Genomic DNA, 26,170 nt, shown 5'->3' on the forward strand with positions numbered 1-26,170 from the left:
TGCACAGAAGAAAGAAAGAAAGTTTGACAGGTTTGGAACGACATGAAAGTGAGTAAATGACAGAATTTTCATTTTTGGGTGGACTGTCCCTTTAACTGTCTAAATAGTTTTTTTTAGGGGACACTGTATCTGCCTTTGTTTACCTGACTGGCAGGTATGGCATCTTTAACGTTGAAGTAGAAACCAAAGTAGATCATGTTGAAAATGCCATGCCGTCCTAGGGTGGAGGTCAGGCCCTTATTAAGCCCACGGAGGCCAAAGCCGTCTGTGTTTATAATAGTTCTGGCCTGTACAAATGTAGAGGGTTGCTGCATGGAGAAACAGAGAGAGCAAAACATTACGATCCTCAAAATGAATGACTAAGACATTTTGTGACAAGACAAAGGCAAAAACAATACCAAGACAACAATTAACAGCTGTAGCCTCTTACCACTTTGAATGAATCCCTGTTGGCCTGTAGGCTCACTTTCACTACTTCAAATGGATTTACAACCAGTGCTTCGGTTAACCCTGACCCCAGGCCAGCCACAGAGAGAGCCTAGCATATTGAAGCAGGCAGAATTACATTACAAGAGAACATGACGCCACACGACAAATGAGAAAGACACAAAGAGTATAAAGAAAGTCGCTTTGTGTTTAATTCAGAACAGACTGTATTTTTTGATGAGCAGTCGACACTAAAGGTATGTCACACAAATCTCATAACTCAAAAGAACAATGCTACTGTGACACTTCGGCTTTCAGAAACGTGTTTGTCCAGACGCAGAGCTTGACTTTAACCTACAAATGAATGAATGAAACTGCCACCGTCAATCATTCGCAGAGGTTAGAAAGGAAACGCAGACAGGAATCAAAGATGAATGAACCAGCTCAGACAAAATGTCTGAGACAAAGATGAATTACTTCATATGATGCAATAACAGCTCAACTCGACTATATGGAGCAAAAGGTTTCATATTTTCATACAAACTGAAAAGAGAAGCATCGGCTCTATAGCACCCCAAATTAAAAGCAGTGTTCATTGTAACATAGTTTTATGATTTAGTCAGTTTTTGTCTTTTGATGAAAAATGCCATTTCAGTTTAGTCAATATTTTGCCATCTATCCATCTATCTATCTATCTATCTATCTATCTATCTATCTATCTATCTATCTATCTATCTATCTATCTATCTATCTATCTATCTATCTATCCATCCATCCATCCATCCATCCATCCATCCATCCATCATCTGTCTGTCTAAAATAGAATGGAACAATTTTAGTGTATGAAAATAACATTTTATTCGACAATGTGCAAAACAAATATCAGACTGTATCATCATATAAAATGTTGCTGATTAATGTTATAAACAAAATAAAAGAAAATAGCAAAATAAAGTAAACTGTGACATATTATACCCAAAAAGTCTTCATACAGTGGACTACCAGTAAAATTGATAAAAATTTGGGACCAAAAATTATTTAGACATTTTGACCTGACCATGTTTTGCTTAAGTGTTATCTGACATAATTAAAGATTATTTTTTATTACCATTTTTTTAAACTATAGTGAATAAACTGTATTAATGAAATGTTCAAGGTGTCTGAATAAATTTTGGTTTGACTGTATATATATATATATTATATCATATTATATTTCTAATCGACTGAACAGAATCTGAATCAATTTAATCAACCGAATCAATTTGAATAAATGTTTTAATTAATTATAATTAATTAATTATACATATACGTTTTATTTAGATTCACTCAATTATCAAACATTTTCGTCAGTAATTTTGAAGAGGTTAATGTTGCTATAAAAAAAAAAAAAAATGTGCGGTTGGTACTTTTATGATTTGTGACTCCCCATTTAAGCACTTGACCTGTATGTCAGCAGGCTTCAGGCCTACTTGAAGAGTGACAAAGGAGATATTTGAGTGTGTTTGTTTAAGGTGAGCTGGGGATAGTACACACCCACACCCTCGATTAATACCTCGAAAATGTGTGTGTGATGATTACACTCACACATTTGGTCTTTTTGTGTTTGTGTATGTGTAGCCATGTATACACACTTGTGCATACACTGCAAGACAGTGTGAGAGCCTCATTACTCATTTTCTGTCTGAAAACCGGACATCTCCTTGACCGTGTTTACAGAGCCAACCATGCGCTCTTCCATTTCTTATTTGTCATGCAGTCATATACTGCACACATCTGCATCAATCATACCGAGTCATTTCAGCTGGGCCGGGAGGCGGAGCCACAGCTCAATTGCTCTCTTGAAATCATGCAGACGATCTCACTCATACTCTCCGCCTCTCACACACTCCATACATCACTCTTCCCAACGCCCGTGGGCTCTGTGTGGATTGACATCTCTAGCTAGAGTGGGCGGAGACAGGTGTGATTGATCAGGCAGGTGAATGTTTTGCCTCTTCTGGCTGTTCGACGAGGCTGTGGGATTCGCCGCTGGGCTCAGCTGTCAAGCCCGCTGCCACACTGATAGACTGCTGTCAAAGTAATGGGCTATCTCTCATATGCCTCGCTGAGCAGCATTTGTCTCGATTACACCTTGTACCCGCTGCCAGCACGCCATGTAATGAGGAGAGTGCTTTGCTTGACTGTGAATGTAATTGTGTGTGTATAGTATCAATGACTCTGTGTGTGTGTGTGTGTGTGTGTGTGTGTGTGTGTGTGTATGTGTATATCTTGCTTGTATCAGATGACTTACCAACCCAGGTGATAAAGGAGTAAAGCTCAACAGCTTCTTGTACTGCTCAAAGGTAAAAAACTGCAAAGAAGATCAGGACAACCTGTCAGGAAGTGTTTTCAGACGCTACATGAATTCACATACATACACACAGACATGATGAATGCTCACACCCTAAGCAAACACAACTGTAAAGAATGAAAAAACTCAAGCTGTCAACATGACACTGCGCAAATATAAATACACACAGACAACTAATAGGATGGCGCATAATTCTCCATATTAGTAAAGCTTTGCACAGCTTGACAGATATTAGATAAAACATCTAGTAAGAAAGATGGATGCCAGGGCCTGTACAGTACACCAAGCCTCTTTAGTAGCTTCAAGTGGAGCGTCAAGTAGATTCATTGATCAGTGAATTGAAAATTCTGTCATCATCTACTCACCCTCATGTCGTTCCAAATCCGTATTACTTTATTTATTCTGTGGAACACAAAAGGATTTTTAAAAAATATCCTGGCCACTCTTTCAATATAAAGTGAATGAGAACTGAGGCCGTCAAGCTCCAAAATGACAAATGTAGCACCATAAAACTTGTGCACTATATTCCAAGTCTTCTGATGTTTTATATATATAAATAGCTTTGTGCAAAGAACAGACCAATGTAAATTGTTATTAAAAGAAAATCCTGACATGCACCCTATCTCTCTTTTACTATCAGAAAAAAACCCCTAAAAGGTTCATAGTATTATTGACTATCTTCTTTCAGATGAACACAATCTGAGATATATTAAAAATATCCTGGCTCATCCTAGCTTTATAATGGTAGTGAATGGGGGTCGAGATTTTGAAGCCCAAAAAAGTGCATCCATCCATCCATCCATCATAAAAATAATCCATACGGCTCCAGGGGGTTAATAAAGGCCTTCTGAAGTGAAGCGAAGGGATTTTGTAAGAAAAATATCCATATTTAAACCTTTACAAACTAAAATAACTAGCTTCCGGCAGACAGCCTACCCAAGTCAACTTGCGCCAAAAGAGTAACCTCTGACGCAATATATGACGCAGGATGTATCGTAAGCTCACGGTTCAAACAAATAGGGCTGTGTAACAAACTCAAGCTCCTCTTTTCTTATATCGAAATCTTCTGATACTTCTCTTTAAAAATTCTCATTAAAGACTTATAATTTGTGACCGGTGTTTTGCTCTATCCTCTGCACTTCCGCATTCGTCAATACGTCATGTTTCAGGTCAGGGGTTACTCTTCCGCCGTAAGTCGATTTGCGTAGGCAGTCTGTCGGAAGCTGGTTATTTTAGTTTATAAAGATTTAAATATGTATATTTTTCTTACAAAACTCCATTACTTTGCTTCAGAAGGTCTTTATTAACCCCCTGGAGCCATGTGGATTACTTTTATGATGGATAGATGCATTTTTTGGACTTCAAAATCAGGAGCACCATTCACTACCATTATAAAGCTTGGAAGAGCCAGGATATTTTTAATTTAACTCCGATTGTGTTCGTCTGAAAGAAGATAGTCATATACACCTAGGATGGCTTAAGGGTGAGTAAATCATGGGATAAATTTCATTTTTGGGTGAACTATCCCTTTAAAGGTACATATTACTACTTATAAGCACCTTTTAGTAGTAAATAAGGCACAAAGATGTCCCTTTGAGGACACTGTCCCAGTGACAAGCTGTACTTCCAAAGGTTTTTTTCCCCTGACAGTGTTGGCAAGTTAATGAGTTAAAAGAGCGGTCGCAATCCCCGATTTGAGGACAAACGGTTATTTTGATTCAGACCTTTTCCCTGAATAGTTCACTTTGAATGATTCATTCACAAGTTGAGTCAATGATCTGGCTGTAGTAGTTACATTGTAGAGAAAAGATTTTCAGTGAATAACAGCTTACATTGACACAAAGCTATAGTATGGCCTCAGAAGACTTGGATTATGCCAGACGAATTGTATAGACTACTTTTGTGTCATTTTTGAAGCTTAAAAGCTCTTGTCCCTATTCATTGTAATTGCATAGAAAAAGTGACCAGTATATTATTCAAAATAACTGTTTTTGTGTTTCACATAGATAAGAAAGTGACATGAGAATGATTACATGATAACATTCACATTTTCATGTGAATTTTTCAGGTGAACAAATACTTCAGGGTAAACTGTTAAAGCTTGTTGAGTCTACCAATCCAGCACTTTCCAATAATGGAATAAAACCCCTTCCAGATGTTTTTTTAGATTAGAAAAGTGAGACATTAATGTGTTCTCCCTCCTTTCAGACACCCATAACCAACGGCCTAAAGCCACAGTAAGTGCTCGCTCATCTAAACTCAAGAGTGTATATATGTACTGTTTATACATGATACTAAAGTGAGGCCGGTAGCAATATCTGGCCATGTAGGTCAATATTGGGAGTTTTCAACAGCAAACACATGTGGCATGAATACAAACATAGAGAGGGGATGAGAGTTTTTGATCCTCCTGGCTAGAGCCGGTACGTTGAGGACATACGTATGTGGTCTGAGTGTATGTTTACACTCGGAAGGCCAGGTTGCAAAGATCAGAGCATGTATGGTTTAAGTGATGAGTTTAAGCTTGGAGTTAAATGTGGTTCCTGTTACCTTCACTGCTCTCTTTGGGGTCTCGGCCAAAATTGGGGGAAGGATTCCCTTGTAAAAGCCATACACTCTGTTGAGGAAAAGACGTCACTCATTGGAGTTTGAGACACATGATAAATAAATAAATATTTGTGGACAAGCAACATTTAAAAGTCTATTTGGCCAATTATGTATGCAGTAAAGAAACAAAAAGTAGCTTGCATTTTAGATTAGACTCAAATTGGATTCAATATAGAATGAAAGTTTAGAGTGGTAATCATCAAGCTAGGCTGTATGGCCGCCAATACGTACTGATAATATTATCACTTGATTTTAGTACTACTACAAAAATTACTTGAAATTATGATACCCAGGAAGACCCTGAAAAGTAAATAATATAATTTAATTTTCTCAATTTTTACAAATATTGTGTTGACTGCATTCATCAAGCGTAACTACATGGTTACCCAAGGAAACAAATTAACCAAACAAAACAAAGAAACTACATTTAGACATTTTGGTAACAGGTCAGCAAAAAATGGTCATAAAAAGAACAGAAAATAAAAAAGCTACACAAAATGCTACATGACCTGTGGTGGATGATACATTTTCAGTTAAGCACCTACTTTCACTATCACTGCTGGCATAAAAGGCTGATCAAGCAGACTGTGAAAATTTCACAAGTCATGAAAAATATTTACTGCATTAATTAATTGAGAAATACTGAAGCGTAATTAAGACAGTGGGACAGATAATGCTCACAGGGTTTAAATATTTTTATAATCATAATAAATATTTTCCCCTAGCGCTACTATTTAAAAAAAAAAAAAATCAGTGGTTCGGAGCACGTATCAAACTGCCAAAGTCACGTGATTTCAGTAAACAAGGCTTCGTTGCATCATAAGTGTTTTGAAATTGTCACGGTTCACCACTGGGGGGCGTGACTTTGGCAGTTTGATACAAGCTCTGAACCACTGATTTGACACAAAAAATTTGTAAAGCTTCAAAGCTTCATGAAGCAGTGTTTTGAAATCGCTCATCACTAGATATTGTTGAATAAAGTCGTTATTTTGTTTTTTTGCCGCACAAAAAGTATTCTCATCGCTTCCTAACATTAAGGTTGAACCACTGCAGTCACACGAACTGTTTTAAATATGTCTTTAGTAGGGCATCTGAAAGTGTTAATTATCTTGCTCTCAATGGAGGCTTCACTGAACCATCAAATTTTATCAAAAATATCTTAATTTGTGTTCCGAAGATGAACAAAGGTCTTACGGGTGTGGAACGACATGACAGAATTAATAACAGAATTTTCATTTTTGGGTGAACGAACCCTTTAAGCTGGCTTAAGTCATTTTGACCAGAGGCCTATACCATGAAGCCGGTTTAGGTGGTTAACCAGGTATGTTTCAGTTTAGTTTGCACCAACCCTGGGGTTTAGGCACAATGAAAGTGGCTTGGGTTTTAGCGGTGCTCATCGACACAGTAACTTGCGCTCCACGGCTAACCTTCTGGGTAAGAGATCTCAAACACAACTCTCTTCACAACTTTCACTTGCACTGAAATAGCAAGATATTTTTCTTCTTGCTGTGTAAATGCATTTATATCCTTCATATTCTTCAATCTCTTAATCTTCAGTAGGAAAACTGAATCGCGCTGACTCTCTAGCGAGAAGTGAATCGCAGTTTCTCTATGTTTCAAGACATGTGATTGGCTACTGATGTCACACTTTCATGTGCGCACGCTCCATGAACTTAGGATCAAAGCCTGAGTTGACAGAGAAAGTTGATGATCAGGGTCATGATGCCAACAAAGCTTGATCTGATTAGTTTGGTTTTGTAAACTCAATCCCGTAACCCAGAGTTTGCACAAGTACCATCATGGTATGGACCCCAAGTTGCCTAAGTCTGTTACTGAGATGTGACTCGTACTGAATTTCACATCCTGACTCATGGTGCCACACATTGGAATGATGAATCCTACTATGATGTGCCAGTTCTATGGAAATCCACCCCCATTATCACGCATTGAGCTCAACTTCGGTTGTAATACACTACTGTTTCCAGGGTACTGTTTCTAAACCAGAACAGGTTGAACTGGTCTAAACACACAAACAAGCACTTATAAATGAAAAACAAAAGCCCTCAACCAAAGGAACTACATTTTTAGGTTTCAAATGTCTAAAAAGCTTGAGACAGTAAAATCATCTTCTGGAATTTGTGTCAAAATGGGTGCCATTCTTCAGCTTGTACTATATAATTAATAACGAGTTCATAAGAAAGTGTAACTGTCACGGTAATGCTTCAAAGAAAAAAAGGCTTAAAGGCATACTTATCAACTTTTAGAGTAAGAACTGCAAACAGACGTAACCCTCGACAGCTATCTGTATGATAAGCAAATTAACACATAAACAGTCTTTTTCCTTTCAACAGCACTATCACTAATATCTCTTCTCATTTGAATGTACTTAGGGGCCGTTTACATGACACTGTTTTCAAATTAAAATGTAAAACTTTTTATGCATTTTGGTCTTCATTTACATGACAACAGCATTTTGGGTTTCAAGATGCAAGTTCTTGAAAGTGATACCGTTATGGTCTCCGTGTACACTACAAAAATGCGAATTCATGAAAACGGTGTCGTCATGCGCATCCGTATTACTTGTTCAGTCTATAGGCGCATAATGTTTCTTTATAAAGTGATAGCGCCAACTACTGGCCTGGCATACATATTCCAGTGTTTTTAGTCATTTTTGCGGATCTGTGTGTGGATTGTTTTGACAATGGTGTCATCTGTATGTGAAAAATGCAAAGGAAAAATTTTCAGTTTTAAGTACATCACTGTCGTACAAATGTACCCTTAGAAAGCTGAAAGAAATTTGAATTAATCTAGTATCTCTCTAACTTATATCAAGGCTACTTGCATAACTGTCATGATATAGGTTCACAGTTGTAACGGCACAAATTGTATATCATACTTTAGATCATTCAAATGTGTTGGCCTACCATGCTGTAACTTAAGTCATTTCATGTTCTTAAAGGGATAGTTCAACCAAAAATGAAAATTCTGTCATCATTTACTCACCCTCATTTTGTTCCAAACCTGTATGAACACACACAAAAAAAGATATTTTGAATAATGTTGGTAACCAGACAGTTGACGATAGTATTTTTTTCCTACTATAGAAGTCAATGGCTACCGTCAACTCTCTGGTTACCAACATTCTTCAAAATATCTTTTTTTAGTTGAACAGAAGATAGAAACTCGTACAGGTTTGGAACAATACATAAGTGTGAGTAAATGATGACAGAATTTTCATTTTTGGGTGAAGCAACCCTTAAAGAGAACAAAAAGTGACTTTTTAAGTGTGACAGTCCAATATTTTCTTTGATTTTAAATATCATATAGTATGTGATAGACATTGACATCCAAAATAAGCCTAAAATAAGTGTCCGCATTTTGAGATTCTAGTCTGATCAATGCTTCAGCACGTTCTCACCACCCCTAAACGCAGACATGTGCACTTTGAGAAGCAGACATTGTTTGGAGAGCACATGTACTTTTTCTGAAGCTGAAACCTGACTCTGTTTTGCTTTCTGTCAATCTGAAAGTGAGGACAAGCCCGAGCAAGTGAAACACCTGAGCTTTTCTTTTCCCTTCTCATTCTCTCATACAAAAACTCTGCAGTATGGTAAAGAGCTAACATTTACCTAGAATTGTGCGTGTAGTTTCAGTACTGTGGTATATGTCAAAAAGAAAAGGTCAGATTTATTGTGTGGTGATACAATAGGTTAGTAGGACTGTTAATGTTAATGCTTGAAATCATTAGGTAATTTGGTAATTTTTTTTTAGAGCTGTATTAGCAAAACTTTATTAAAGACTTGCTTTTATGCTTTGAAGTCCACATAATGTCCATTTAAGAACTAAAATTAACTCTTTTGTTTAGAACTTGGTTTATCTGGAAACATTTTTTAAAAAAGGATTAAATAAGTTACATAAGTTAAATAAGTTATAAAAATATCTCAAATGTATGTTTAGGGCTGTCAAAAATTAACTGCATGAATTAATAACATGATATGCTTATTATTCAAACTAATCACAGTTAAGCTGCTATCAATATCAATATTTTGGAAACACTTAAGCCACGATACAGTTCAGTTTGTTAACATTAACAACAATGCATCAGAAATCATAAACTAATAATGAACAAAACTTTCACAAGACTTATTAATCTAGGTTATTGTTAATTTCTACATATACAAATTAATTTTTAACATTTCATGAACAATATTTATAAATTAATCTACACAACCTTTCAAAAGTTTGGGGTCAAAAAGATTTTTTGTTTGTTTTTTTTAAAGAAATTAATACTTTTATTCAGCAAAGATGCATTAAATTGATCAAATGTGTCAGTAAAGACATTTACAATGTAACAAAAGATTTTCATTTCAAATAAATCCTGTTCTTTTGAGCGTAAATATTTAAAATATTACAAATATATTTAAAAACAGAATACCTTTATTTTATATTGTAGTAATATTTTTTTTTTACAATATTAATTTTTTTATTGTATTATTGCTCACATAAATTAATAAATAAATGCCTTGATGAGCATAACGGACTTCTTTCAAAAACAAATCTTACTGATTCCAAACTTTTGAACAGTATTGTAGATTAACAAATTATGTAAAAATGGTAATTTATTATTAGTTCATGATACATAATGGATTAATTAATTGTAAAGCATTTTTTGAAAAAATAAAGTCATTACATGGCTGATAAACTCATACAAACAATAAATGGGCATTACAAAAAGAGTTACAAGTCAATTTATTGTATCGAGGAGTGTTCTTTTTTGAATGTTGTTTGGAACAACACTATAGGGTGAGTAAATGATAAAATTTCTCATTTTTGGGTGAACATTAACAGCCTTACTATTGCTTTAGATCAAGTAACATCCATTTGTGTGCATAAGAGGGTTGATACATCCCGAGAGGGGGTGGCGAGAATGAAACAGATTTCTCAGTATCAGTTCTAGCATGTATTGATATTGAACACACGTGTGTGGACAGGGTGGACAGACTAGCGTGACAGCTGCATGCGAACTCCTGTCGTTGTATTGTGAAAACATGCCCCAGCAGTCAACAGAGATGTCCTCGGCTGATTTAGTTGGGGTGTAAATATTATCGTTTCTGCGAACAGAGATGAGGCGATTAGCGCGAGCAAATTTGCCCACGCCGTGACCGCCACTCCAAAACATCTGACCCACGGCTAATTACTACAACACATCTCTTCGGATGACAAACAATCTCGATTTCACCAGCATCACGATGTGTCAGATGTCACAAGCCTCACTTGTCGGGTGAAACGGCAACAGAGAGGCATTGTGTCAAATGAAAGTGTCTGGCAGAGTGGGGCCGACGGGCAGGGCTTTTGTCTGGCCAAAACGGAAGCCCCCCCCTTGTGGCGCATGCAAACGCCGGCCGCATGTTTCCCGGGTGTGGTCAGTCTAAGAAAAATCAGGTGGTGAGATAAAGCTTCAATTTGTTACACAAGCACTTAAGACCCCATTTGACTACGCCTGGTTTGACTATACCTGAATGCCAATTTGACTCTAAATGTAAGCATGCAGTTGGCCCTCATAAGCAAATGCTCACACATTTAGGTACGTGTGGGTCCAGCTGCTGGAGTTTGTATAGGTGTGATTTGTCTTTTATTTGCATCAAACCCCATTTCTTCCATTCAACTCATAGCCACATCCTTCAACATAACAAAAGGAGAGGAAGGAAATGATACATTAACCAAATTGCAATGTTTCATCCCTGTTATAGGACCGACCGTCAATGAATCACAGGGTTGACGAGGAAATGTATATGGAATATTTACATTTCGGTCTTTATCAACTGTAAGAATGCGCACAGTTGCAGTCTTGTACTGCCGAGGATACGGTGGCCCGGGTGACTTTGAGCTCTTCCCATTCTGTCCCTTGTCAACAACCCGAATGCTTGATCTGCAAATATTGTCATTTGGCTCGTGAGACTTTAACCTTGACATTGGTTCGGGAAGGCACAACAGCTCCAGGCTCATAAATCAAGGAGTGAGGAGATGAGAAGCAGGGACGTTTCTTGAGCTTTTGCTTGAAATCAAACATGACAGACGGAGTAAAAGGACGCCAATTCATCAGCTAATTGCTTCCAGTAATTACGGCAGAAAAAGTAGCTTGGAAAGTGATCTGATCATTTGAATTTGACTTATAGGAGAAATAAAATTACTGACATGTAATCATTTGTATAACTATTTGATTATATTGGTTTCTATCAGGTCTTACAGGGGTTTATCATTGAGTATGATACACAAAAGTATCAATACAAAAAATGGACATCAAATCTGCCTGTAGGTTTTGTCTAGTGAATGTGGATCATTTCAGGGTATGCAACTTAAAACCTTAAAAGATAAATATGGGTCTGCATGAATCATAAAAAAGGCTAATGTTCCTTTACATTACAAGAAAATGTATGTAATGTAAAGGAATATTAGCCTTTTATATAGGGATGCACCGATATGAAAATTTTGGCCGATACTGATAACTCTTTATATTTGAAAGCCGATAACCGATGTATTGGCTGATAAATCTAAATTTTTATATATTTTTTGAGAGCCTGATCACAAAAACAAAAGTCTTACCATTAAAAGCACACAATTATATAATGTTCTGTAGCCTATATGACGAATTTGCGCTTTACATGTTGCACTTAACTGTATTTTCCTTTTTGAAGTGATTCCAATCATATTTCAAGCAATTCAAAACCATCATGGTAAACAGTGCACATCTGAAGTGCCTCAGCTGAAGGAAATAATCCATTATTTATCGTCTTTAATATATCTGCCAAAGTTTCTTATCGGGCCGATAACAATAACATTAAAATGAACATATATCGTCCGATACCGATATTGTGGCCGATATATCGTGCATCCCTACAAAAAACTTTCTGTTCATAAAAAAATCCTGAAAAACACCCATGTATCCTGATTTCCACAATAATTTTTTTAACAATGATGATGATAAGAAATGTGAAGCACCAAATCATCATATCAGAATGATTTCTAAAGGATCATGTGACACTGAAGACTGGAGTAATGATGCTGAAAATTCAGCTTTGATCACAGGAATAAATTACATTTTATAATACATTGAAATTGAGAGTGATTTTAAATTGTAATAATATTTCACAATATTACTGTTTTTACTGTATAATTTATTTTAAAAATGCAGCCTTTTCAAAAATCTTACAGAACCCAAACTTTTGAACGATAGTGTAAACTTACCTGCTGCTAAAAAAAGTTCTATAAATTGCAGACCAAGACACATACTGTGAAATAATTATGCACAATCAAGCTATTTATATATGTGATCTAAATCTATTAGTACTTTCTTTCTATGATGATTCACACATGCTACATTATGAAGAAAGTGAACGTTCATAACATTTCAAATAGACTCCGAGCCAATTCACAGACGGATCTCCAGCTCTGAACTAATTGGTGTGTGGAAGCCGAAGGGCTCGAGTTTCTACCGCACAGAGGGGAAGACCAAAGCAAAATACGGACTGAGAGTGAAAGTGCAATGCTGGCCTATACAGCAAGAGCATGTTTATTTTCAATAATAATTTCACAACAGTAACTCCCACCACCATTTGTGTAAATTAAAACTAAGTGGTTCAGCCTGGGGCTGATCATGCTACCGGCTACTGTGTGGTGATTCCAGCCACAGCACAAACAGACGGAGGGTGATAATTGGTTTAGAAGAAAGAAGAGCCATAATCTGCAGGGGAGGCCTGCGGGACGCAGCCGATGACAGCTCCGCCGAGAGGGAAAGCTGGTGTAGGATCTCACACAGTCAACCAGAGCCGCTGTGTCAGCGTCACCTAGGACCGCACACGCGCATATATTCTCACACCTTGCTGCGGATCAGCTTTAGATCCACTGTAAAGCTGTCATCTTGCCATAAACACAGCTTTCTTTCAAGTCTGCACACTGTCTAGGTTCTGACACGTGCCTCATGTTGTGTGGTGGAGGGAGGGGAGGAAAAACTGAAAGGAGAGCAAATTTGATGGGGTACAAAGAAAAAAGGAGGAGAGAGACAGAAAAAGATAAATCTCTGCCTCAAGCGCACTATGTCATATGTGTGATTTCCTATGAACAGGGGCAGTTAACACAACACATGTGGAGCATGCCACTGCCAACGCATAATATAAACCTATGACTTCACTTGCTTGTCCGAGATTGACATACTGCGTATTCCAGGACAGGTGGGTTTAAAGATTTGTGAGTTTTGTACACCAGGTTTACTACTTTCACAAAGCTCAAAACTTTCCCTGTCACCTGGTTTATGTTGTTACCATGCATATAACAGACATGTGTGCATAGTTTACACTAAATACATCCTGAAAACAGTAGATGACAAGTACTGAAAAGAAAACATTACAAACCAGAAGTGTCATGTGTCAAAAAAAACTGTAATAAGCATAAACTTAACATTTTAAAAGTTACAAGATCAAGTAAAAGATGCATTTCCAGACTATCCCTTCTTACATTATATAAAGTACAAAGTTCCTTAAAAATATATATATTATTTTTTAGTCATGTTTTATTTCATCTTGAACACTAAATGAGGCAGGACTGGTGCATGGTACTGCTGGTAGAATAGTATATACAGTATATATTGGAAATATGCATGAAATTGTTGACATCAGAGAGCGAGAGAAATTTGAATGGGATGACAATACAATACAGAAAGATAAACGGACTGACAGACAGACAGGCATTTATAACTTACCCCTCAGTGCGAAATATAGTTCTGAAACAGTCTCCAAGGCCTTTATAGCTATTTGGGTCACCCTTCCCTCTTTGGATTTGAAACCTGAAAGATTAAATGTCAACTGGTCACCACAAGACAAGATTCACATAAATTAATTTACAAACCTTTATTCAGAAATATTAAACTAACTTTATATATATATTAGATATATTATATACTTAGAGCATAAAAATAATATGAAACACATCATATGAAAGGAAGCTTTGAAATAAATAAAAACAATACATATAGACATCATTTTATTATATCAGTCTTTTAACTTATTTGTCATAACATCATTTTACCATAATCTCCCTCTAAACAAAATATATTTCATGATTGTAATGGCTACACATCACATTTGAGATTGTCCAAAATAATAGTCCACAAGGAAAAACAATGATTAACAATTCATAAATTCTGGATAACATCACTACCACATATACATTATGTTTAACATTCCTCCACTTAAATGACAGAGATCATAAAGCATGACCACCATATGCTATCAATTATCTGTGTGCAAGAAATGTGGGACACTGGCTAATCTGCCCAAGTGTCGACACAAGTCTCAGATGTCTGTCAAAATTCAAACCGCTCCTTTCTCCTGCTTTCACCGTCTGTTCCTTCCGAGGCGGCACTGACTTTTTCGGTCCCTTTAGCACAGCGGAGAAGTCAAACATTTACTTAACCCATCCTTACCAATTAGCTTTGCTTCTTCTATAGCCATAGACCTTGTAGGTGCTAACTTTGTCGCTAACATGCTAGTAACCTGCTGGTAACAGTTCTGCAGCTCCGTGTAAATTTTTTATACGATACAAATGGTCAAGAGATGTTTTTGTAGCAACAAGCATGCTAGTAACTCCCTAATAAAGGGCATACTGAACCGTGTAAATGTTTAACGTGGTACCAGCGCTGAGCGCAAGTTTGGGGAAAAAGGATTTACTGCCCCCGCCCCCCCCCCACCCAATGGTTCATGCAATATAGATGTTTTAGCGTGAATAAATGGACAAAGCAACTGTAGGACCTTTGGTACTTTGACACCACATGCTATTATTTGTTTATAGGCTGACATGCCAGGACAATTTACAGTGGTTCAGGCTGGGTATCTTTTTGGGCACACAGAGATGATAAATAAACCAACCTTTGCCCTCCAAGTGTAAATAGATGAACCCAGACCAAACTCAGAGTGGAAGACACAGAATGAGAAAGATTCTCCTCATATGGCTTTGACTGCCAGGTCAAGAGGTCAGCAGTAAGTCATCCAGGCGGGTGCCTGATGGGACCATAAAAGTGCCCTGGTTCCATCGGATGAGGGGGTTTACCGAGGTGAGCAGCCTTTCATATCGGCAACAGATTAACATCTTAGAGGGGTGTCCCCAGCATCCAATTTTGTAGATTCCCAAATAGCTTGTAACTCGTGCCTAAGAACCAGTTAAAAAAGCATCATAAATGAACGTCCAACACCATATTAAAGAGAAAGAAGAAAAGAGGGTCTCTGAAACAGCAGGCAGTCAAGTGAGGGGGAATGCAGGGATGGGGGCATGCAAAAGGATGGGGCACCGAACCAAAAGATTTAAGATCAGTAGAGCTTGTAAACAAATTTAAATCAGTCTTAATTAAAGGCACATGAGAGCAAGGTCAAGGAACGAAGACGGCCTTGTCCCACCAATGCCAGAGTTTCAATTTCTGCAGTACACTGGGATGGCCCAACCCACGCTAGCCCAGAGGTGGCAGGGCCACGGTCGGCTTTCAGCTGCCTGACTCCGCTGTTGACCTTGGGGTCACCTCATTTCCTCATGCCCCTTGCCTACCCTGCCATAAAAGCCTTGGACCAAACGTCACGGCCTGGGGAGTGGAAGATAATGGGGAAGATTTGGCAGCACAAGATACGTCTGGACTCTCAAAAAGAGTCACCAGAGTTCTGAAAGAAGTTTAGAATGGAAAAGAAACTGTAGATAAGGTGAACCTTTCCAGCCTTTGTATGAGTCCTCTACCCAGAAAATCAGGAGAGCACACTGAGACATATTTGGAGACATACAGACTCGTGAAGAAGAGTCAAGGGCTGATTCAGTCGGCCTTGGAGCCAAGCTCCCGGTTGTAAAGTCAACAAACAGAGGAACTGTGAAAAGCCCAAGGGTTTTGTTAAGAGATCCAGCTCTCAGAATCCCTTTCAAAGTAAACCTAGAAAGAAAAGATATACTTACAGGTGATGATATCTGTGAGTTCATCAAAAACCTCCAATGACCTTCTGTACTCTGTTTTTATAGGACCAGAGCTCCATCTTGGATAGCCAGGTGAGGGTGAAGGTAAGGCCAACATGAAGCTTCTACGGGTGAAATGAGCACCATGGGGTAAATAACCCTACCATCTCCACCTGACCCCAAACTCCCTGTAAAATGCGAACTCTGAACGCTCTGACAGGAAGGTAAATGAGAATAAAGAGCAGGAGAACACCTCCTCCACTGTATTTTTATAGAGAGGAGCGAAGTGTTTCAGGTCCAGGCCGAGCGCTAGGGCCTTGTTCCCTCTCAGACCCTGTATGTAATGGGCCAGCACCGGGTCCGACAGGGGGGGGCTGTGCCCCGCTGGAAGACAAGCTTGATGGGTTGAGGCCTAATAATGATGGTGTTAAAAAAAGCCCTGTGGGAAGGGCGGGAGGTTACTGGGTTGATCAAAAGGCTTGAGTCTGATGGGTTTGCCTTTAAAGGGCCAGGCCAAACTTTTAAAAAGGTCTCTTAAATTTGCCTTGTTAAATATAGGGGTATTCCCCCAAAGAATGGAGCATGGAATGGGAACTGCATTATTTCATTTATGACTAGAATATCAACCCCATGATAAACAAGGTTCCATGAGCGAAAAACCATCCTGCAAATGTGCCATTTATAACTTTTTGCAGGACTTCCCTTTGCTTTTTACAACTGAAACTGTGTGACTGTAGTTGTGGCAGGAAAATGTTTAAATGGTTGGCATTTGATATTGGCCGTCTATGTTTCCAGTCTGGTACAATGATAACCAAATATTGTGGGGCATACGTTGGCAAAAAATTAGCTGTAAAATGATTTTACATGTAATTGCAAATTTTTGGCAATATATTTGCTTCAGTCACTGAATCAATGAACTGTTTTAAACTATAAGAATAGTAGTGGAACAAATATCACTATAGCTAATATCTTTATAAACTGAATTATTTTTTGGTCATGGTATTTATTGCTTTCAATTATTCAGTCTTTAATTCTTAACCATGTTAATATGTTTTCCATTTGCTGCCTCTGAACCAACAACACTTTCATCAAGAGCTGAAATGAAAGTAAAATTAGAAAAAGCGAAACAAGCACGTGAGCAAGGTTTCTTTTACACACAATCAGTGGTGCATAAGAGAATCCAGAAGGCAGCATTAAAAGGAAATCTATTTTTTACAGCCAGACAGTTAATTTTAATGAGCAGGATCATAAAGATGGCAGACGTCCATTGCAATGGTACGTGAGGTTAAACCTCTCTAACCTAAATGCTCCAATATGGCAGATGCCGACATCCAATCAAACAGCAAGGACCAATCGACCGTCTGTGATCATGCTACTCATGAATATCAAACAATGCTGTGGGACTACATTAATCGGATTGTACGCAAGCAAAACACCATATCCTCGAGCAGCGGGGTGAATATAAATGTAAAACCAATGAAATGCAATGCTTTTGGAAAACCACAGGAACATTTCTCTCTTAAATTCATGGTAGACATACGTAGCTACTTTCCTCTGTTCTTTTGGCTTTTCAGGCTAATACTGCTGGGCTTGTGGCTGGAGGTGGCCTATAAAGCTGAGCCTTTGGAGGGAAGGAGATAAAGCAGAAGAGAAGATGGAAGATGGGGCAAAGGGGAAGTGATAAAGTCATGGCGCTTGTGACACCACATGTTTCCAGGTCTCGGTCTGGGTTAGGACAGCTTGGGTTTCAGTGGCACCACAGGCCAACTGGACCCACTGTGACTGGGGCCCAAGGATGGGGTGTGGGGTGGGGATTGACGTCCTCAAGATGACCAGTTAGACATCCCACAAAACGCACCCCTCTCACAGTCTGATTTGTGCCTCAGGTTGCCAAACTCTGGCTGACCTCTTGTGAACAAAGTGAGACAACATTTTAAGACATTCCAAGCACAAATAAGCATTGATCAGGGATATGAAAAGCGACAAAAAACAACTAATTAGTTGGTTGCCAGCACTAGTTGGCCAATTGGTTTTAAAGGGTTAGTCCACCCAAAAATGAAAATTCTGTCATTAATTACTTACCCTCATGTCGTTCCAAACCCGCAAGACTTTTGTTCATCTTTGGAACACAAATGAAGATCTTTTTGATGAAATCTGAGAGCTTTCTGTCCCTCTATTGACAGCTACGGGACTGACACTTTCACGCTTCAAAAAGTTCATAAAGAGATCGTAAAACTAATCCATATGAATTGAGCGGTTTAGTCCAAATTTTCTGAAGAGACTCAATCACTTTATATGATGAACGTATTGAATTTAGGCTTAGTCTTATGGGTTTGGAATGACATGAGGGTGAGTTATGGTCTTATTTTCTCTCTAAGACCATAAAAATACGGCCCAATGTACTGCGTTATGAAATAATTTTCTCTATTGATATTTCATGTGTTGTGTTTTAGGGTTGCAGGAAATGTCCATAAATTTAACGGCTAATGTCCTGACAGAAAATCACCTTTTCTGTTTTCCATTTTTTCCGAAAGTATTATTTTGTGTTTTAAAGAGGAAAGAAAGTCATACAGGTTTGGAACGACATGAGGATGATAAAATGATTTTGGGTGAACTCTTTAATTTATAACTACAGGCTACTACTAGTCATTGTTAATTCATGTTTTAATTGATTTATAAACCTTGAAAATGTCTAAAAGTACTGTTCATTGTTAGTTCATGCTAGTTGCATTATCTAATGTTAATATAACATTAACGTGATGTTAACATTTTTAAAGTGTTAGCAAAAAAAATGTTAATTGGCTAGTCAGTAGCTGAACAACTAATCAGTCCCATTGAGTGCAATAATTGATCATCCAAACAATCATTTCTGAACTGGAAATATCACATTGGGAGACTGTATAATCTTTCTCAGTCCAGTTTCGTTATGGTTGCTTTGAAGTAAGGAAGTGGCTGGCTGAGCACAGTGGAGACTCCTTAGACAGCAGGAGACTGGCAGGTATTACACAGACGGTCAGGACAGTGCAGAGCACGGTCATCAATACTGCACTCACTAGATCTTCAGCAACAGAAACCCGAGTCTCTGAATTACAACTCTACATTTGCACCTCTCGCCCCCTGCCTGGTAGGAACGCGGCCACTGCAAAAGAAACTCTGAAGGAGTGGGTCACAGATGCTGTGAGGCGTCTGACAGACACAGGAGACAAATGAGTTTTCATCAGGCACTTTACTGCTTCTCTAAAACGGGTCATTTCAGCACACTGGGGCATTTTTGCTTTATTTAGTATGTTTGTAACATAACGCATTTGGGTGTTTGTGACAACTCCTTCAAGCAGACTTGTTTAATACCAGGTCATAATGTGCAATGGCAGTCACATCAGCGGGAGGTCACACTCCCGGTACTTGTTCTGTGAGTACATTAGATGTTCAATTCTAGAGTCTGATGTTAAACATTTTCTGAAGGAAATGCAAGTAGAGCTTGCCTGTGCAAAAAGAAAAAGAAAAAAAGATCTTTGGTCTCTATTTGACTCTGGACCCTCCTTTAAAGGGTTAGTTCACCCAAAAATTAAACCTGTATGACTTTCTTTCTTCTGTGAAACACAAAGATATTTTGTAAAAGGCAGTATATATATATATTTGTATAGTTGCTATTTACACTAAAGCCCAAAGTATACTTCACTTTTTACGTGTATGTGAGGGTCAGTGTATAGTGCGCGTGCCGCGGATTTCATTATCAGAAGAGTACGCGCACCGCCGGATTTTTGTAACCGTGTGTACATGCAGGTCGCACTTTTTTTTGTTGTTGCAGTAATTAGTTTATCCACAAGGTAGCACCCATGCCCTGGGGTTGTCGATTCACAAGGTAGTCAAAGAAAAACTGCATAAACAGAACGCATGCAAGCTACAGCGACGATGGAGGACTACATAGACGAGAGATTGTGTGAAGAGGTTAAAAAGTAACCTCATTTGTACAACTCTAGCATGAAAGAATACAAAGATGTTCACATAGGTTGTAACTCAAAACTGCGCATGTGTCGAACACCTGTGTATGCGTACAAGTCAAGAGAAGTATACTTTCCATGGCTGTGTGTTCGACTGCGCGCGTATACCCAGGGCTTAAGTGTAAATAGCAATTAGATGCTATTTACACTAACTGAAAATAGCATATTTTCTTATCAATAGATGCTATTTACAAAGTGCAAATAGCTGTAGATGCTATTTACACTAAGTAAAAATAGCAATATATTCTATTTACACTATAGTAGTTTAAATAGTTGTTAGGTGCTATTTATATGTAAATTATTATGTTTATTAAAATTATTAAATGGATGCCACCTTATTGGGACAATAAAGCCCTCCTTACACCTTCCCCTAACCCTGCCCGATAAATACATTATTATTATTAAACACTCGTTAGGCACTTTATTTGTACTTTTCAAATATTTACTTTCCGATCTGATTTGTGATGGGAAAAGGGAGAAGAGTGAGTTCGGCAAAAGGTGGATTTAAACTCGGGTCAATCACGTCTTTTTTAATCTTGTGTGGCCCAAACAGACATTGGTGGGTGGAGTTAGCGTAAATGGCCTTTGACAACAAGACAGGCTATTTACAATTAGTGTAAATAGTTTGTAAAATGATTCAGTGTTTTTTGTCCATGAAAGCCAAAGGGGTCCAAACTTTTACTGAACCCACTGAATCCCACTTTCATTGTTTTTTTTTTTAAAAAAGAAAGAAAGTCAAAGTTGTACGTGATATGCTAACATTATATTTAACATAGGCATACTATACATACCAAGCAGCAGAAGTGTTACAAAATCTATAACAATTATTATCACTAACAGTAGAACTCCAATATTACCATCATACTGTAATATATTAATTTCATATGTCATGCTAGCACACTCCTATTCTTCCATTGTTGCATTCCAGGAAAGTAAAAACATCCCATACATATTTAAGCCCACAAATGAACAGAGCGAATTTCGCTTTCGTTAAGGTATGTAAACTTTTCTCTGATGAAAATTCGTTTCATGCACAGTGCGAGTAGTTTGGTGCCAAGTTTCATTCATTCCACATAAACACACATTTAATGTAATTTAGTCTCAGTGAACTTGAGAACACTGTTAAGGAATGGACTTTGGTGGTTTGTATTATGTGATGCCAGAACTTTTGATATGTCTTTACTAAATACCTTAAACTAATCATTACTGCTAGTATTTATCCTACTCATCCATAATTAAGACTTACACCTGATATTTTCCAGTGATCTCTGCATTTGTATATCAGTCATTATTGTACTCTGTACACCCTGGTGAAGATTTTGGCCAAAATATGTCAGTGGTAAGCCACTAACATAAAAGCTTTTTAATTCCCTTTCTAAACCACAAATAGTAGTGCCTTGAGTTATTTTGAACTGGCTTTAGATTTCCCCTTTATAATGAAACATGCCACAACCAATGTTCTGCTGACTTCTTTCACTGGAATTGTGAGTAGTTACTGCCCAACCACTGATGTGATTGGACTGCCGGCTTCCAAAGCACAGATAGCCACAGTCAGATACCTGCGTTCAGTTTACGTCTTCAGGGCTGTCAGCCAGGGCAGGGTAGGTTTAAGAGATCACTGGAGCACAGCTGAGCGACGTGCTGCTTTACTGGGCCGGATCGGCTCTTAGTCCTCTGAGCTTTGAGCCCTGCTGTTTAAGAGCTGCTTGAGGGATTCCATCAAGAGTGCACCAGGGTTCAGCCACCAGTCGGGGGTGGAAGCTTGTGAGCTCCTCTCTCAGCGTCACACGTTTCTGGGGACAGGACGTCATCTCTCACTGTCCTCGTCAAACATCCCTTTCCAGCCCCCCTCCATGGTGAAGCTCACTTTCAAGCATGCTGGGACCTGACGAGGGTTGTGTCATCATAGCGACACCCATGAGGAGGTAACTCCAGGATTTTTTAATCACCAGTAGTGGAGGAACATAGATAAGCGTGTGGATTGATGGCAAAAGAGTCAGACGCAGTGACAGGCTCGGTGCTGATGCTTTATCTCACTAAAATAGGTTTTTACTTTTCTATTTAATATTATGGTTGTTATATTTTAATATAATATTAACAGCACATTTATTATAACTATTTAAATCTGAATCTATTTATATAGACATAAATCAATACATTAATTAAACTTTATTTTTTAATGTATGAAAAACTGTTCTACCCCAACATTTCCTTATTATATTTTTATATCTAATATGTAGTACAAAAATATAGTTTAAATATATTTATATTATGTTTATAGTTAATTCATAATGTTACTATTATATTGAAATTAAAATATGAAAGGTTTTTCAAAAATATTGGAAAAAAGTAATACATTTTTGTTTTATTATTGATTTATGTATATATTGGTAAATATACTCATTAGGGTCAATTAATTAATCATTAAAGTGGCTCTATTTAAATATAATTCTTTGCAACAAATAAAATATAAATGAATTAAAAATATATTAAATGCAAACAAATATGTAGTAATAAAATATAGTTTAAATACATTTATATTATACATTTATATTGTTTATAGTCAATTCATAATGTTACTATTATACTGAAATTAAAATTGGAAAGGTTTTTCAAAAATATTGAAAAATTAACGCATTTTTGTTTTATTATTGATTTATGTATATATTGGTAAGTGTACAAATTTAATTAATAATTAAATTGTCTCCATTCAAATATAATTCTTTGCAACAAATAAAATACAAATGAATTAATAAAATATATTAAATGCAAACATAAATATGTAGTAATAAAATATAGTTTAAATATATTTATATTATGTTTATAGTTCATAATGTTATAGTTTATAATTCATAATGTCACTATTATATTGAAATTAAAATATGTAAGGTTTTTCAAAAATATTGAAAAATAAAATAACACATTTTTGTTTTATTATTGATTTATGTATATACTGGTAAATATACTCAGGGTCAATAAATTAATAATTTAAATGGCTTTATTCAAATATAATTCTTTGCAATAAATAAAAAAATAAATGTATAAATAAAATATATTAAATGCAAACATTAATATATATATATATATATATATGTATGTGTGTATGTATGTATGTGTTTTTTAATACAGCTATTTAAATTATTACACAATATTACAAATGAATCAGTTTTCCAGTATATACAGTCCTAAATCAATAAAAAAAAAATGTATTACATTTTATTCTTCAATACAAACCTTCCTCTCCCTTTCGAAAAAAGAACAGCGTAGACTGTAGGAGGGGCTAAGGGCGTGTTTGGGGTGGGGTGAGGAGGCGTAACTGGAGCCCTTCAACAAGAGCAATGCAAGCTCATTTCTTGTCTCTAATGAGTACGGCAGGGCGGCCGGCATGATGATCAGAGTCAGATGGGGTGCCCCGAGCAGCCGCCCCCTGCCGAAAGTGCCGCCTGACACCCTTTGTTACCTCCAAGTGAGCTGAGACCAGCCCATGAACCATGTAACTAGGTGGTTTCCAGGTTAATGAAAAGCTGTAACTCCAGTCTCACTGTCTCCTTAGAAGTCTAACTAAACCCCCAAACCCCCTACTTTCACCCTAGCAAGCCCCCTTTGAAAAAAACGTCAACATTCCAACCCAGAAATGTGCACAGTTGAACGCAAATGAATATAAGTGGCACATAGACCTGTCCTCTTCAAAGAGACATTTATTTGTGAAGGACTGTTCACATCCGAATATACGGCGGAGACTTATGACGGTCAGAGGAGGAGAGACCTATAATTTTACTTTCAGCTGGAAGTGCTTGATCCTGAATATAAACACGTATGAAGAATGGTAGTACGACTTTAAAGTAAACATTGATTTAACCTTACAAACAATCATGGCCTTGAAATACATCCTCTTAATGTTCTCCTGATCTGCTTCCAGATGTTTGTTTGTAAGTTTGTGTGTGTGTGAGATCGACGGCCCCCTCAGTCGTCTAATTCCCGTCTCCGCCTCTACATGGCTCCAGCACCCTCATTTGCACAGGGTAAATATGTATTCCCAAGTATACATTTTTGTCAGGTTCCCCTCAGAAAAAAAGCCTTTGATTCCACTAAGGCGGCTTGTTGAAAAAAGAGAGAGGGGGGGGAGAAAAAAAAAACAAAAAAAAACTGTTCACTCCGGTTGGCATCTAATTTGGAGCAGCGGACATTAAAGCGGCAGCCAGTCACTAATAGGAGCCATTCCTGCAGCTAGCGTCAGAGAGGAGGTGTGCTGGGCATTTGTGCTTCACCAGCTCTTCGAGACCTATGCTAATAGATTTCAGCTCTACTAACCCTTCATTCCCCCAATTAGCCTGCTTTAGTGTGACTGAAAGCCCAAGAGAGAGAAAGAAAGAGGGAGGGAGAAAGCGGTACACAAGTAATACAACAACTAGTTAGTAGTGCTGGCCTGTTTGAAACACACAACTACTACAAAGCCTTATTTCAAAGTTTGAAAACAATTTAAAAAAAGTTTCAAAGTTTATAGATTGATAGATGGATAGACAGGCAGATCGACAGAACAACAGAAAGATGGAACAAACGAAAGAATGATAGACAGAAAGATAGAACGATAGATAAGTGAATGAAAGACAGACAGACAGATGGATATAGAAAGACAGATAGATAGACAGATAGATCTATCATTCTATCTATCATTTTATCTTCTCATTCTATCTTTATATCATTCTATCTATTGTTCTGTTGATCTGCCTATCCATCTGTCTACCAAACTATAAACTTTCAAACTTCAAAGCTTTTTAGATAGGCAGAGAGGCAGACAGACAGACAGAGAGAAAGACAGACAGACAGATAGATAGACAGACTGACAAACAGAGAAAAACGGACAGACAGACAGAGAGAAAGACAGACAGACAGACAGACAGACAGACAGACAGACTGACAGACAGACTGACAGACAGACAGAAAGACAGACAGGCAGGCAGACAGACAGACAGAGAGAAAGACAGACAGAGAGAAAGACAGACAGACAGACTGACAAACAGAGAAAAACAGACAGACAGACAGAGGCAGGCAGACAGGCAGACAGAGAGAAAGACAGACAGACAGACAGACAGAGAGAAAGACAGACAGACAGACTGACAGAGAGAAAGACAGACAGACAGACAGACAGACAGACAGACAGAGAGGCAGACAGACAGGCAGACAGAGAGAAAGACAGACAGACAGACTGACAAACAGAGAAAAACAGACAGACAGACAGAGGCAGGCAGACAGGCAGACAGAGAGAAAGACAGACAGACAGACAGACAGAGAGAAAGACAGACAGACAGACAGACAGAGAGAAAGACAGACAGACAGACAGACAGACAGACAGACAGACAGAGAGGCAGACAGACAGGCAGACAGAGAGAAAGACAGACAGACAGACAGACAGACAGACAGACAGACAGAGAGGCAGACAGACAGGCAGACATAGAGAAAGACGGACAGACAGAGAGAAAGACGGACAGACAGAGAGAAAGACAGACAGACAGACAGAAAGACAGAGAGAAAGACAGACAGGCAGACAGAGAGAAAGATGGACAGAAATACAACAGAGAGAAAGACGGACAGACAGAGAGAAAGACAGAGAGGCAGGCAGACAGGCAGAGAGAAAGACGGACAGGCAGACAGACAGACAGGCAGGCAGAGAGGCAGACAGACAGACAGACAGGCAGGCAGACAGACAGACAGACAGACAGACAGACAGACAGACAGACAGACAGACAGACAGACAGGGGTGCGTTTCCCAAAAGCATAGTTAGCCAACTATATTCACAAATTCCAT

The 26,170-nt window shown here is 37.9% G+C and overlaps 1 protein-coding gene across 1 annotated transcript in view; it reads right to left on the reverse strand.

The window, feature by feature from the left end:
• slc25a21 (solute carrier family 25 member 21) overlaps window positions 1-26,170 on the reverse strand; it is a 122,541-nt gene that overhangs the window by 10,483 nt on the left and 85,888 nt on the right. The window contains exons 4-8 of the mRNA XM_051868773.1: window positions 14,139-14,222; window positions 5,327-5,393; window positions 2,717-2,776; window positions 431-538; window positions 144-308 (exon numbers count right to left, since the gene is read on the reverse strand). Of these exons, the coding sequence (XP_051724733.1) occupies window positions 144-308; window positions 431-538; window positions 2,717-2,776; window positions 5,327-5,393; window positions 14,139-14,222 (484 nt within the window). The remainder of the gene's footprint in view (window positions 1-143; window positions 309-430; window positions 539-2,716; window positions 2,777-5,326; window positions 5,394-14,138; window positions 14,223-26,170) is intronic.

Source organism: Ctenopharyngodon idella, chromosome 17, assembly GCF_019924925.1.
Source record: "Ctenopharyngodon idella isolate HZGC_01 chromosome 17, HZGC01, whole genome shotgun sequence".
NCBI classification, from domain to species: Eukaryota; Metazoa; Chordata; class Actinopteri; order Cypriniformes; family Xenocyprididae; genus Ctenopharyngodon; species Ctenopharyngodon idella.